The sequence below is a fragment of the Hippopotamus amphibius genome, chromosome 2 (genome assembly GCF_030028045.1).
Source record: "Hippopotamus amphibius kiboko isolate mHipAmp2 chromosome 2, mHipAmp2.hap2, whole genome shotgun sequence".
NCBI classification, from domain to species: domain Eukaryota; kingdom Metazoa; phylum Chordata; class Mammalia; order Artiodactyla; family Hippopotamidae; genus Hippopotamus; species Hippopotamus amphibius.
In genome coordinates this window covers 71,124,643-71,139,344 of record NC_080187.1, presented here as the reverse complement: position 1 = coordinate 71,139,344, position 14,702 = coordinate 71,124,643, and the positions used below count along the sequence as shown (strand labels likewise).

Sequence of the window (14,702 nt, the reverse complement as noted above, 5' to 3'; positions counted from 1 at the left end):
CATGTACACTTGAAAAGAATGTGTATTCTGCTACTTTTGGATGGAATGCTGTCTCTGTATTAATTAAGTCCATCTGGTGTAATGTGTCATTTAAGGCCTATGTTTCCTTATTGAGTTTCTACCTGGATGATCTGTCCATTGATGTGAGTTTTAAGTCCCCCATTATTATTGTGTTACTGTTGATTTCTCCTTTTATGTCCATTAATATTTGCCTTATATATTTAGGTGCGCCTATGTTGGGTTTATACATATTTACAATCGTTATATCTTCACCTTGGATTCATCCCTTGATCATTATGTAGTGTCCTTTTTTTTGTCTCTTGTAACAGTCTTTATTTTAAAGTCCATTTTGTCTGATATAAGTATTGCTGTTCCAGCTTTCTTTTGATTTTCATTTGCATAGAATACCTTTTTCCATCCCCTCACTTTCAATCTGTGTGTCTCTAGATCTGAAGTGAAACTCTTGTAGGCAACATATATACAGGTCTTGTTTTTATATCCATTCAGTCATTCTATGTCTTTTTTTAAAAAAATTATTTATTTTATTGGCTGTGTTGCATCTTTTTTGCTGTGTGTGGGCTTTCTTTAGTTGTGGTGAGTCGGGGCTACTCTTTGTTGTGGTGTGCAGGCTCCTCACTGCCGTGGCTTCTCTTGTTGTGGAGCATGGGCTCTAGGCGCATGGGCTTCATGGGCTTCAGTAGTTGCAGCCCATGGGCTCAGTAGTTGTGGCTCATGGGCTCTAAAGCACAGGCTCAATAGTTGTGGTGCATGGGCTTAGCTGTTCCATGGCATGTGGGATCTTCCTGGAGCAGGGATCGAACCCGTGTCTCCTGCATTGGCAGTCAGATTCTTAACCACTGCACCACCTAGGAAGCCCATTCTATATCTTAATTGAAGTATTTGGTTCATTTCCACTTAAGGTAATTATCAATGTGTATGTTCTTACTGCCATTTTAAAAAATTGTTTTGGGCTTGTTTTTATAGGTCTTTTTTTCCTTTCTTCTTCTCTTGTTCTTTTCTCTTGTGATCTGATGACTATTAAGTTTTTACATTAGCATCAAAAAGAAAAGAAAATATTAACTTCCTATATGAAACTAGTGAGTCCCTCCAAAACGAACATCAGTCTGGACCACGGTGGCCCTCTAGTGACTGTTCAAGTTTATGAGCACACAAGTGCTACGTTCCTGTCACTCTGAGGCAGTGGGATGTGATGACTTTGTCCCTCAGTCCTACTGTCAAGGAGCTATTTGTCCAGGACTACCAGCCTTATTCATGGTGTCTACTCTTTTCAAAAACGAATCATGGTGAGTTTTCTGAAGTAATTTTCAGTTATCTATCTTTTCCCTTATTTGCTTGGAACTGACCTTAAGTATCAGTCCAGAAAAATGGCATCACATCCACATATTTTAAAAAGTAATATCTATTTCTCAAAAACAGAGAAGCCAGTTGCCTACAAATAGATAAACCATTAAAATTTTTTATTTCACAAATCAGTGAATAATAAAAACATCTGATACTTGGATAGAATTTTCTTAAAAGTGATTACCAGTAAACCCTGGCAACAGACTTTCCTGAAACTATTTTGCTATGCCAAGATATTAAGTATATTATTCTTTAGACCAAAAGTCCTCAAGTGAAAAGGGAAGGAACATAAATTATGAAAGTGTCATCAGAAATGGAGAGCCAGAGACCTCCAGTTTATGCATTCACTTCTACCATCAAACTTTGACATACTCTAAAATTAGCCCTTTAACTAGCCACACTGGACATGTATATGTACACACGTGTACACAAATGTAATCTTTCAGTTTTTATTGCTTGATCTCAAGTTATAGCAAATGAAGTAATATTTCATTTCATTTGATTAAAAATAGAGCTAAATTCTCACTTCCAGGAAGTCTCTGTGACTCCTTTAATACATTAGCTCACAAACATGTACTTGCCACATTTGTGTTTGTTTTGAAAGTTTCCCTTTCCTTGAACATAGCTTGCATAATATTATGCTGAGCTGTTAAACATTTACAGATTGTCCAAGAGTCTCAACATCATATACTGCGTATATCACAACATCACATATGGTACTGGCTTCCCTGAAACACCTCTTAGCAAGGGCACTTCTAAGAAACAAGACATAATAGGGATGAGGAAAGGATGCGCATACATAAAACCAAATCATGATAACATCTTAAGGAAATCACTTTTCCCTCTCTCAAACATTTTTACTTTAGTCTTTACATGTTTCATGTTTCAGAAATTTAAAGTAAGATAGTAGAAAACAGAAATTAGTGCTCCAAATATATTCTGTTATTTTAATTCATCCATAAGGAAATGTTCTTTCCTTTTAACTCTGATCCAGAATTTAAATAAAAAGCAAGTAGGTGTTAACATACCTGTCATAGCCCAGAGGTTGAAGAGAATGAGCATTAAATTTAGGACTGCTTCTAGAAATTGTATTCCCTGGTGATATATTATTTATGCGCTGTAATACATAAAATACATAAGTAATATTTTGTTATTCCATGTAAAAAGTTTCTGTACATTTTTAAAAACTGTAGCACACTAGTCTACTAATGTAATTATAAGTTTGGTATTTTCCATGAGAAAATGTAAGCACAGAAATCAAGGGGAAAACTGCAACGACTGCCCATAGTACTCTTTCCTCATCATGTCTGAAGTCAAAACCCTACCATATAAGCCATAAAGGGGAATCCTGGTTCCCCAGATTTGCCAGGACCCTGCAATATTGACTTTGGATTTGTCTCTTCTCAAACCATCATTTGGCTTAGTGACTGACTCATCCATACCCAAAGCTGTGGCACTGGAACCCCAACCTTGAAGCAGACCTCCAAAAGCAGGGCAAGAGGCTTTCCGGCACATGTAGTCTGGGGAAGGCCCTCAAAATTCCAAAGGGGCCTTAGCTTGTTTCTGTAGGAGGGTTTAAAGCCCAAGGTGTCCACTCTGATGATCTCACTGCCACAGAGAACCACGAATGGATCTAAATAAACTCCTCAGCCAGAAGCACTATGTCTCTCCTGTCAACTGGGCAATATTTATCTGTACCTCCATGAGACATCTCACTTTTTCTTCTATTATTACTATCTGTGCACATCTTAACTTCCCACTATACTATAAACTCCTCTGGTTCCCAGGTCACACCTTATACATCTTTCTCTGGTTTTCTGCAACACTGAACAAAGAGCTGCCTAACATCTAGACACTCATTTATGCAGAGGAGTGGCATATTTTTTAATTTGGGAAAATGTCTCCTTTTATTATATGAAATAGTTTCTCATTATTATAAGTTTTCTTCTCTAAGAAAATACATGATTTTTATCAAATACTCTATCACAAGAAAGAATGAAATGCATTATAAAATTCTATCACATACCAAGGATCTGTTGAACTTGCTGTAACTGTTTTCGAGGGCACTCCGTAGGCCATCGTTACTGTCATGCAGTTTCCTGTTAGCTGTTCTACAGAGTAAATAAATAAAGAAATAGATAAGGAAGGTATTAGTGGGGGTGAAAGTCACCACTTCTTTTCAGGCTGTGAATGTTCAGAACTTGGAATTACCACCTCTTGTAACTTTCTACCACTTCCCTTCAAACCTCATAAACTGAGATCATAATTCATTACTAGAAGTGCAACTTAACAATGTATCACCTCTCTTTAAAGACCTCAAGGCATTTTAGGAGTGGGTCAGCTATGCTGTGGAACCCAATTCTCTGTCAGGTAGCTCCATTGTTTGGATAGGTTTGGTGCAGGTCTCTGTTCCCTAAAGGCCCGAAGCCAGCCGGCCTCACCCTTGCATGGATGTGCTGTGTTATGTCACACTTCTTTCTCCTGGCTACTCCTGCATCCTACTTGTGGCATGGTGCTGTATCACCAGGCACTGTTATGTATCAGTTAAAGGCTCCAATGTTAACTCAGGGTTCAAATCCCAGCTCAGGCACTTACTTTCCATATGGAAGTCATTTAAGCTGTCAGAGCCTGACCAACCTCTTCTATCAATTGAAGTCTCTGCCTTAGAGACTGGCTACCCTTTCCCTGCTTCAGGCTTATTCATCCTTCAGAACTCAACTGTCACTTCCTCCAGGAACACTTGGACCTGCCTGGTTAGGAGGATGCCCTTACAAGACACATGGCTCCCCTCAGCCCCCCTCTCTCCTTGGCATCTTATAAGTATTGATCAGGTTCCATCTTCTGCTAGACTAGTCCCATACAGAGAGAGGTTTCTTTCTCCTACTTGCCACTCTATCCTCAGCTCCTGGCATACTTGAACCATGAAAGGTGCCAAGTGAAAACCTGCTGAATGAATGAATAAATGAATGAAGAGGATTCTTGTAATATATCAACTCTGTCATTGCCACAGATGAGACTTAATAAGCATTCATAATGATGAAAAAAAAATTGTCAAGCCTGACCTGACATCATTTGGGAGAACTAAAATCAGAAGAAAATACTGCCTGGGTAAAAAAAGAGAGAGAAAGGGGGAGGTTTTGTGGGGAAGGTTCTCAGAGGATGGAATTCCTGCAATTTAGCTGCAAATTTGACAAAGCGGGTATAATATTTCCAAGAGGGTAAAAAAAAGAAAGAAAAATATACTGCTAACCAGGCACAATAAATTGCCAAAGAATGATCACGTATGCCTAGTGATGTGACATGTACCATGTGAGACGCCTGAAACCTCTCAGTGTGCTGAGCTGCAGAGAAAGCTGATGAGGTCAAGGCCATTCTTTACAGTATAATAAAGGTGTTATAAAAATGTGCCGGAGATATCACCTGACTTGTGAGGACTTTTAGAGAATTATACTCTAGTCCCTGGATTTGAATAGTTTATGTAGGATTAGAAGCATCAGAAAGCTAAGTTGATGTGCCAAACGCACCACACAGAGAAGGAATACGGGTGGATCTGTGAACCCAGCCTCTGATATACAGCAACTCGTGTTATACGTGGCACCTGTTTTACTAACAGAATAAAAGTTAAATGTAAATGTGATGAACACTTTACATCAGAACTTACTGGAGTATTTCAATTTGCCTCTCAAGACTATTTCGATCTTCCGTGTACTCTCGGATTATTTCCAGATCCCTGTAAAATTATATTTTATGTTTGAATGAGGATTAGGTGTTCACTCCTGCCTTACCTATACCTACCCTCCCAGACCCCTTTCCACCTTTTCCAAAGTCCTGTGTCCTTGACCATGGTCTTCTATCCCTCCATGTTCCTGCTCGGTTCCTCTGGGTCATCAGCAGCCTCCTCTCCTCCTGTGACCCAGAAGCACACCCACACCTCTGCTTCCTCGTGCAAGGCTCTGCCCCCCCACCCCCCCCACACCACCCACCAGCTCCTCCACCTCAGCCCACAGACCTGGCTCTGTTCCTCACTGGGACTGAACCCCTTGATGTTCCGCTAAGTCCCCTCTCCCCGGGCACTCACATGACCAGTCCCTTCAGCCCAATCCACTCTCTCACCGCTGACTCTTCTTTGCTCAGTCCGAGCTTTATCCAACCCCAACCCCAGCTGTATTCTCCTTTCTTGTGATTCCTTCTCGTCTCTGTGCTCCCAGTCCTGCTCGCCCTCCTCTCCTCCCCCTAAACCACAGAGGAAGCCACAGGACCAGGCTTTCTCCATTCACTATAAACTCATGCTCAGCGATTCCTCTGTTGCTTTATTATGAAGCAGCCCTGGCCTCTTCCTTAAAATGTCCACTGGGAACATTAGCCACTTACCCCCAGCCCCTACCCCACCCCAGCCCCATTTCTAAGCAGACAGATGCTATCACTAGCTTCCAAAAACCCTCAGGCTGTCCAATTTTGTCCATAATAACCTGTCCATTTGCTCTCTTGATAAGGCTAAAAGTTTCCCTATTGTCTGTAGGAATTTAAGTTCCTTAGCCAGAAATTCTGGGGCCTTACATTATAGCCATAAACTAGCTTTTAAACTTTTTAATTTTTTAAAACTTCTGCCTTTCCATTCAGAATATCTTTTTCTGTCCACTGGTCTGACCACTGTTCCCCAAACCAGTCTTATCCTTCTCTATGTCCTTGTCCCTGTTTTGGGTTTTGCCCCACCTGCAACATCTTAGAGACTCTTTTCCCATCTATGAAACAGGGATAAGGAAAGTCCCTATCTCACAGGAAACCGTGGGTGAGTTAAAGCTAGTAAAGCACTAAAGACAGTGCTGGGCAACTGTCAGTGTGACCTGTGTTGCTTGTTGACAAGCTTATCTCAAGTGTCTCTTCTTTAATAAAGTCTCCACCTTTTCTGAATTAAAAGAGCACTCTGTCTACCGTCTCACGGCAATGAACCCAGCCTCTGACCCTGTGGTAGTATTGTTTCTGACACTGTTGAGTTCTTATGCTGTTTAACTCCGTAACCCTTTTAGCTTTTGATTTTTCCCAACTAAATTTGAAGTTCTCAAAGAGCAGAGACCACATCTTTTCTTTTTTAATATACTCTACACTCATAACTCCTTTATCTAGCTCAGGGACCTGTATATAGTAAGCACTTAATAAATGTTTCACTGCTTTCCATTACCAGACCTTAATTTTGATTAAAGTTTGCAAACCAACAAACAAAACCAAGGTCTTTTTCTCAAGTGTACATGTACTAAGGGATACACACATATACTAATGCATATAGATGCATTTTCTATTTAAAATACCCCTATATAAATATCCATGTGTATCTTCCTTATATATAATTACACGCCTTTGTGTGTACATGTATGTGTTAGGTCATATGTTATTAACACCATACTGCAAAACTAAAACATAGCATGATAAAATGGCTTGCCTAAGGCAGTTTTCCATTTTTTTTATGTTGTAGGGCCAGAATTTCTACCTTCAAACACTTCAGTTAGTAGTGCCTCTCAATACTTTAGGTATATTCTTCTGCTTCCAGTTAATTCAAACATTACTAAGTCCTGCACTGTCCTGAGCAGCCAATAATTAAACTAATTAATCAGTTCATTAAAAAAACACAAAAATCACTAGGAAATCTGACACTAAAAGTAAAATCTTTAGAAAGCAAAGAACATATTATTAAAGTTAATACATAACCCTTTGTTACTACATAGCTGAGCTTCATTCACATGGATGGTTACCTAAATAAACATTCCACTAGAACTAAAGAGTAAAATGTAAAGTTTCATACCTTTCAGAATTCAGACTCTGATCAGCATAATCACTTTTCAAAGAATCTAATTCACTCTGAAGAAAGGCTATGTTTGTCTGTGCTTCTAAAAGATCTTTCTTAACTTTCTGATTTTCCTAGAGGAAAGGAACAGTGCAGGTCATTAGACTCAGTTTCTTCTACCTGGGAGAACTGAAGTCAAGTGTAGTGTAACTTTCCTGCACATCACTCTCACCCCTCCACAAGTCTTCAAATCTTGGTGTTCAAAGAACTAATTATCAATTCAAGGTAATCTGAAATTTTAATAAAATATTAAAGTGTCAAAAATTAAATCCTAAAAGTTCTTCTTTTTTAGTACTTGACATTTGGTGTGAAACTACAACAGTCAAGGGTTTATCATGATGTACTTTAAAATGTTATTGGCAAATTAAGAGACCAAACATTTAAACTTATCTCTTTTACTTAATGAGAGCTGTGGAACTACTGATAGATATTCTGTGGAATTAGTAGTACCTTTTACCAGGTAGACTAGCTACTTTTCACAATAAATCCTATCACCTAACATTTTTAAGGTTTGCACTTAAAAATAAGCCAGTGTGATTTAGGAAATTTCTATATTTTTCTTAAAAACAAACAAACAAACAAAAACAGAAGAAAAAAAAATCATTGGAGGCTTCCAGTTCAATATGGTGGACTGGGCCTATGAATTTGTCTTCTTTCCCTTTTGAGATCCGATTCACATGAAATATCAAAGGAAAAAACCGATAAAAGAATGGCAGAGGGGCCCATTAGCAGTCAAGTGATTTAAAATACACTGCTGTAAAAAGGAAACTGGATGGCAGTGTACTGACCAAGGGAAGAAAGTAGGGGAAAAGGAGGTCTAGAAGATATATGTTGAAGGTTCTGGTGTAAAACAAAGAAGAGACAGCTGTTCAGGCAGAACCCCAGAGAGTGAGAAGAGGGGCTGGAAACAGAGATTAAAATTGTATATTAAGGCATGCTGCCTTTCAAGCCCATACCTCCTCTTATGCTAGGAAAGAAGAGCAGATATGCCAGAGTTGATTCCAAAGTCAACAAGACAGGGCTTGTCTTTTTAAAAATAACTGAACGATTCCCAAAAGGAAAGTAAGGCCCCATGCATCTGGTAATTGGGGTCCTATTTCTGACAGCCAGCTTCACACGCAGAGCTCTGAGGAAGACTGTCTTTCAGGGGAGAGGCCTTGAGGTAAACAGATCTACTTGCCTAGCTGTACAGGAATCCTACATCGGCTACCTAAAATGATTAGAATTCCAAGATGACATCTGGGTAGCAAGTTTAAAAAGCAACCAGTCCAATAAGAATTGAAATTTCCTGGACTCCAAAATTAATATTTTCAATGAGAAAAAAACAAATTCCATGTACTGGAAAGAATAAATAAGACTTTGCAAAGTATCAGTAATATCATGAAGATGGCAGTTTTTTTTTTTCATAAGAAACCAAAAACACCAGAGAATCCAAGAGAAGTAAGCAACTCTATAAGAACGTTGTGATCCAAACACAAAACCAACTAAGCGGTTGCAAAATCTGGAACTGGTAGTGCAGTAAGGGGATTTATCTGACCACAAAGCTGGGGGACCGTCTCTTTTGAGTGGCGCAGGGATAACGACTGGAGAGAAAGAAATGCAATTCTAGCTCACTTCTTGGCTTTGCAGGGAGAAGATTTAGAGTCACAATAAAGGAAATGTTCGTTATTGGCTTTCAACTTTTAGAGTCAACCTGAAAACAAAATAAAGAAAATGACGATAATATAACTGATGTAGATGTTATCAGTTTTGGCAACAGAAATTCGTATTTGGTCAGCAGAAGATGGGAAAGGGACAGACAGTAAAGTTGGAGGAAGGGCAGGGCAATAATACCTCATCTTACAAAGCCAGGGAAATAGATAAAAGTTGATGTTATAAGAATGCAGCAATTAACTATTTAAAGTTTAAAGGCCATGCCATTGTTGCTTTGAATAAAAAAAATAAAAGCATTTACAGTAGATATCATTGAGGGAAAAAGCCTACATAAATATAACACCTTTAGTCAGAGATATTTCAAAAGACTTTCTCTAACTGTAGTATTAGTTTCTCTTTCAGTTTTTATACCTGGAACATTGAAATCATAGCATGATTTTATTTAAGAAACAGTAGTCTAACAGGAAATATATTACTGTAAGTGGAAAGGTAATTCTTACCATAGATAAGTCATAAATTTGTTTTTTTAATGCAGCCACATCTTCTTTTTGACTTATGTGTTTTGACTGTTCTTCTAGCTGAAAAAGCAAATAGAAGCTGTGCGTTTACAAAGTCACTTTGAAATGATTTGGTTAAGTTTAGGAATACATTTGCATATAGATATAGGAATTCTGACATCTCCAGTTTTCAACATTATACAAACTTATAAATCATTAAACTGCACATGATCAGAAGGATTTGAAAATTTGCTTTAAATAATTTAAACATTTAAAAAGGGGGTTTTATTATTTCATGAATTTTTTTTTTTTTTAGCCAAGGTATATTTCTTTTTTTTTTTTTATTGAAATATAGTTGATTTACAATGTTGTGCTAGTTTCAGGTGTAAAGTATGTATCATACATATGTACTTTTGTACAATTACTTACGTATAATTATACACACATTATATTCTTTTTTAACATTCTCTTCCATTATAGGTTATTATAAGATATTGAGTAGTTCCCTGTGCTATACAATAGGTCCATGTTGGTTATCTATTTTATATATAGCAGTGTGTATATTTTTCTTTGAAACAATTGAAAAGCCATTTTGGGGAAAAGTCAACTATTAAGCAGCCCAATCCTCCCTTTTTCAGTTATGCTGCATTTAAGTCTGGACCTTTATATTCTCCTAAACTTTATCTGCATTTAGCACTTTCTATTCTATATCATAATTATTTATGTTTTACCTCTCTTACTAGAGTCCAAGATTTTTAAGAGCAGAATTAGTGTCAAAATCAACTATGTTTTCTTCACGGTGATGTCAAAAAATGCTTATGTAATGATTTAAGTCAATAAAATTTAAGTATGATATGAAGTTAGAGAGACACACACACACAATTATATAAATACACACATGAGCTTTACTTCCTGGTTGATTAGTTAGTATTACCAGACTAAACTGGCTGAGACGCATCCCTAACATGGACAACAAAAATGTCTTTCCTACACATAACTTACATCTCTGGGAGATGTGGGGATTTGTGGGTGTCCATTAATAGAATATGCATGCATTGATCAAAATGAATGCCATATTTCATCAATATCTAAGTACTCTGAACTAGACTTTCTTCATCTTGCCAGATGGCATCAATGGAAAATTTTCAAGTGGCTGAAGCCAAGAGAGACACTGATTTTAAGATCATACCAATTTCAGAGCCTTTAACATGCTCTCCCATAAATCATCTCTTACTGTCTTGCAGAACAACCCTATCAAGCAGGCAGGACGTCTGGCATAAGTGAGAAAACACCAGCTGTGTAAAGGCAGAAAGACAACTCGTTGCTTATTAGCCGAGTGACTTTGTACAAGTTATTTAACCTGAAACTCAGTGTTTTCATCTGTAAAAGTGGGAAATTTGCATTTTCCTCAGCAAAAGTTTGAGAATTTGATTTTTTTAAATTATGAAGAAGAGCTTAATAAGCTACAAAGTCAATAAAATGTCAGTTATTATGGTTAGACAGGACAGTTTATTATTAATCCCACTTTACAGATGAGATGCTAATGATCAGAACGGTGAAGCCAATTGTCCCAGGTGGTACAGAAGAAATTGCATAGTCTTGATAAGGACTCAGATCTCGTCACTCCTGATGCTCACCGTTCAGTGCCTATTTGGTTTCATCATATAGGCATGACGGACAGTGACTAGGAGAATCTGTGACTCTAGCATAGAGCAAAGGATTGGTCCATTCAAATTCTGTAATACAAGCAGAGTATTACCGTCTAACGACCTCTGGAAATCAGATATAAGGTTGACGTTGATGATACTTTTCCATGAAGGATACTGGGGAGAATTCTTAATAATTCCAGAGGTTTAAATTGCGGTAACCCACAAAACGCAGTTAATTGTCACTTTATCTCATTCAGTATAAACAATGGAAGGAGCATTAAAGGTTATCATATGGACAACCAGAGAAGCCAAGTGATGTGCCTGAATTCACAATGCTACTTTAAAAGAGACAATTATTATTATTATTTTGTTTTTGAGACAATTATCTTTTAAGTACCCATTTTCATTTTAGCTAAGATATTTCCATTAGTCATTGAGACTGTCCACATGCAGGAAGGGAATCCCGTACTGTGCTGGAGCCAATGTGTACCAGCAAGTGAGAGCCTATTTATTTTAAGCATTTCTTCCCAAACTCTGCACTCAGTGATATCAACTTGGTAGCCTGAAATCAGTAATGGTGGGAATATTTATACTGTGGAAATCGGCAAATGCTACAAATGTCTCCTCCCTTCCTCCCCTCTCCAGAACCTGCTGTTAAACCTCTACCAGCACACCACTGAGTGAAATGACTCTAATCATTAGAAACCAAATACAGCAAAGGCCAAAACCAATCACACCTTTGCTTTCATGTCAACAGGTTCTCTCTCATTTCTTGCTGATCAGGGGTCCTCTAGATCTGGAACTTTCCCCAGAGAAGAGAAAGGTTCATTTTATTTAATAAATATTCACTGAATACATGTACTGATACCTTGCAGTAAGCTGAGTATAGGACTACATGACCAGGAAAGACAATGTCCCTGCTCTCATGAGCAGGGAGTCCACTGGACACGTGGGAGTTGAGGGCACTTGGTAAAGACCAAGAAAAGAAAACTGAGGTTTGATGGACAACTGTTCAAGGGATCAGAAATATTTATTAGATCTATGCAGAAGGTAGGCTGCCCTTAGAAATAGAAAAAGAAATTAGGGGCCTTTAAAAAATAGTCTTGCCAAGGAGTCCAAATTGATTCTGAAATCTGATCTAGCTGCTGCTTCAATATGATTCCATATGTTTTTAGTTGCTAAAAATGTAGACACATTGAGATACTGAAGTTATCCCTCAAAGTCCAGCTGTCACATACCAACCTTTTTGAGTTTCTTTATTGTCACCTGTAGATCTCCCACTTCTGTTTCATATTGACGCCTGAGGTCACTGAGGGCTTCCTCAGCTTTGCGTTTTTCCTGAAAGAAAAAAAAAAGATTTTGTTGATTTAAATGGGTTCTTCAAAATCCTGTAGGTGAGAAACATTTTGTGTCAAACTAAGGTTGATCCCAAGTCTCCTACATGGAGATGGTGAGAACGTATAACAGAAGTAACCAAACTTTAGATGCCCAGCAATTCAGGAATGGAAACCGACAAGACTGAAAGAACTGCAGAATCCCACAACCTACATACACACATCATCTGGGGTGACACCTCTAAGACCACTACTCAATTGTGACAGAGGGCTGCAGTAATTAATTAGCTAGTTAATTAATTACTGCTGTGTTTAATTAAAAGCTCTGGCACAATCAAGGGCCCCAGTGCTTGCCTGAATCCTATCATGTCCTCAGGACTCAGGAAGGCCTGACTTACTGTTTTTCCAAGAGCTTACACCTTATCTAAATTCAAATCACACCACCTGCAAATTTCTATGCAAAGTGCTGCCCCAAAGGCTGGTACTTCTCAAATGTGTCACCCCTGGTGCAGAGAACAGCAAAAGGGCACCCCAGAAGGTCAAGGGCTTCAGCTCTCATGAGCCCAAATATCTTTTAGTTTCTTTTTTCTTTTAACACATTATGGAATTTTATATCCTATGTTCCATACTCAAAAAAAGTTTTAAGTTTATAACCAGTGGAGTTGAGTGTAATAAGACCTAAATAAATGGAGAATATATCACATTTGTGGATTATTCATTATTAACAAGATGCTAAATCTCCCCCAATTGATCTATAGATGCAATAAAGTCCAGTCAAACCCCTGGCAGGTTTTGGGTTGTTGTTGTTGTTTTTGTTATAGAAATTGATAAGCTGATTCTATGGAAAGTGAGGACCTAAAATACAGCCAATACAACTTTAAAAAAGAACAAAGTTGAAGAACTAATTCTAGACCCACTATGGAACTAATTCAAGACTTATAAAGCAACAGTCATCAAGACAATGTAATATCGGCATAAAGATAGATAATTCAATTCATGGAACAGAATGGACAGCCCAGAAGTAAACCCAACACAAGTACAGAAAACAGATTTTGGACAAAGTGCAAAGGCAATTCAACAGAGAACAGACAGTATTTTCAACAAATGGGCTGGAACAATTAGACATGCACATGCAAAAAATATGAACTTTGATCCATATGTTGCAAAATAGATCCTAAATATGAAATCTAAAACAATAAAACTTATAGAAGAAACACAGGAGAAAATCTTTGCAACCTTGGGTTACGCAAAAATTTCTTAAATACGAAAAACATGATCCATGAAACAAAAAAATGACAAATTGGACTTCATAAAAATAAAAAATTTCTATGCTTCAAAAGATACTGTCAGGAGAATGAAAAGTCAAGTCACAGTCTGGGAGGAAATATTTATAGATCAGAATATATAAATAACTACCAAACCTCAATTATAAGAGAAAAAACAACAACAACCTAGTTTTAAAAATGAGCAAAAGATTTTAATAGATGCTTCAATGAAGAATATGTAAAATGGTTACCTGACCAGGAGAGGCAAAGAAGGAAAGCATGACACAGGGGCATGGAAACCAACAGTATGTGAATGTACCCGTTATCTTGATCGTGATGATGGTTTCTCGATATATACATATATCCAATCTTATCATATTCTACACTTTGATTAGGTACAGTTTATTGCATGCCCAGTATAGCTCAATAAAACCCTAACTGAAACAATGAGATAAAAACTACATGTGCAAGAGGAGTCAAGGTCAGGAAAAGGTGAACGGTGGCTAGAGGACTAGGGGAGAGCACTGAGGAGAAGGGGAGACGTTCTCTGACCTTTGTAAACTTCAGAAAAGTGGAGAGGAGTTATCAAGGCAAAGAAAACAGCTGGAGTGGAAGCAGAGCAGTGAGCTGGGCCAGAGCTGTGCGGTGAACAACTGTGTGTGGGGAGCCAAGGGGAGCCACGTGTAGTGTGAGTAAGTTAGGGAAAGTCTTCAGTCAGCCTTGGCTGTGGTGTTCCAGAGAGACTAGGAGACCGGGACAGACTGGCAGACAGGTGTCATCCCAGGGCCAAAGCCGCTCCACCGGCAGCAGTGCGCTGAGGTTTCAGAGACCACGTCCGTGCAGCGACTTACCAGCCACTTATGCCATTGCTGTGGAACAGAGAAAGATGCTGTGTATTCACCACCCCTGTGCCAGAGCCAAGGCAACTGAGGAAGATGTCATAATTAACACACATGAAGTTATAAGGGGTGGGACCACGGTCAGGTATCCATTACCAACAACCAATCTGTGACGTGCTTAGCTGGAAGAGGCAGAGATGTGATGACAGAATAAAACCTGTGCTTGATAAGTGTGTGATGAATGAATGAGTACACAAATTCAAT

General features: G+C 38.3%; 1 protein-coding gene and 1 long non-coding RNA gene across 4 annotated transcripts in view; one reads left to right on the top strand and one right to left on the bottom strand.

Annotated features, from left to right (window-relative positions):
- RASEF (RAS and EF-hand domain containing) overlaps positions 1 to 14,702 on the bottom strand; it is a 71,866-nt gene that overhangs the window by 26,724 nt on the left and 30,440 nt on the right. For all 3 annotated transcript variants that reach the window (XM_057722355.1, XM_057722358.1, XM_057722356.1), the window contains exons 4-9: positions 12,243 to 12,338; positions 9,355 to 9,432; positions 7,160 to 7,275; positions 5,024 to 5,092; positions 3,389 to 3,473; positions 2,391 to 2,479 (exon numbers count right to left, since the gene is read on the bottom strand). In XM_057722355.1, coding sequence (XP_057578338.1) covers positions 2,391 to 2,479; positions 3,389 to 3,473; positions 5,024 to 5,092; positions 7,160 to 7,275; positions 9,355 to 9,432; positions 12,243 to 12,338 — 533 coding nt within the window. The remainder of the gene's footprint in view (positions 1 to 2,390; positions 2,480 to 3,388; positions 3,474 to 5,023; positions 5,093 to 7,159; positions 7,276 to 9,354; positions 9,433 to 12,242; positions 12,339 to 14,702) is intronic.
- Positions 1 to 14,702, top strand: part of LOC130845323 (uncharacterized) — a 62,889-nt gene that overhangs the window by 28,315 nt on the left and 19,872 nt on the right. The gene's annotated exons all lie outside the window — the stretch shown is intronic.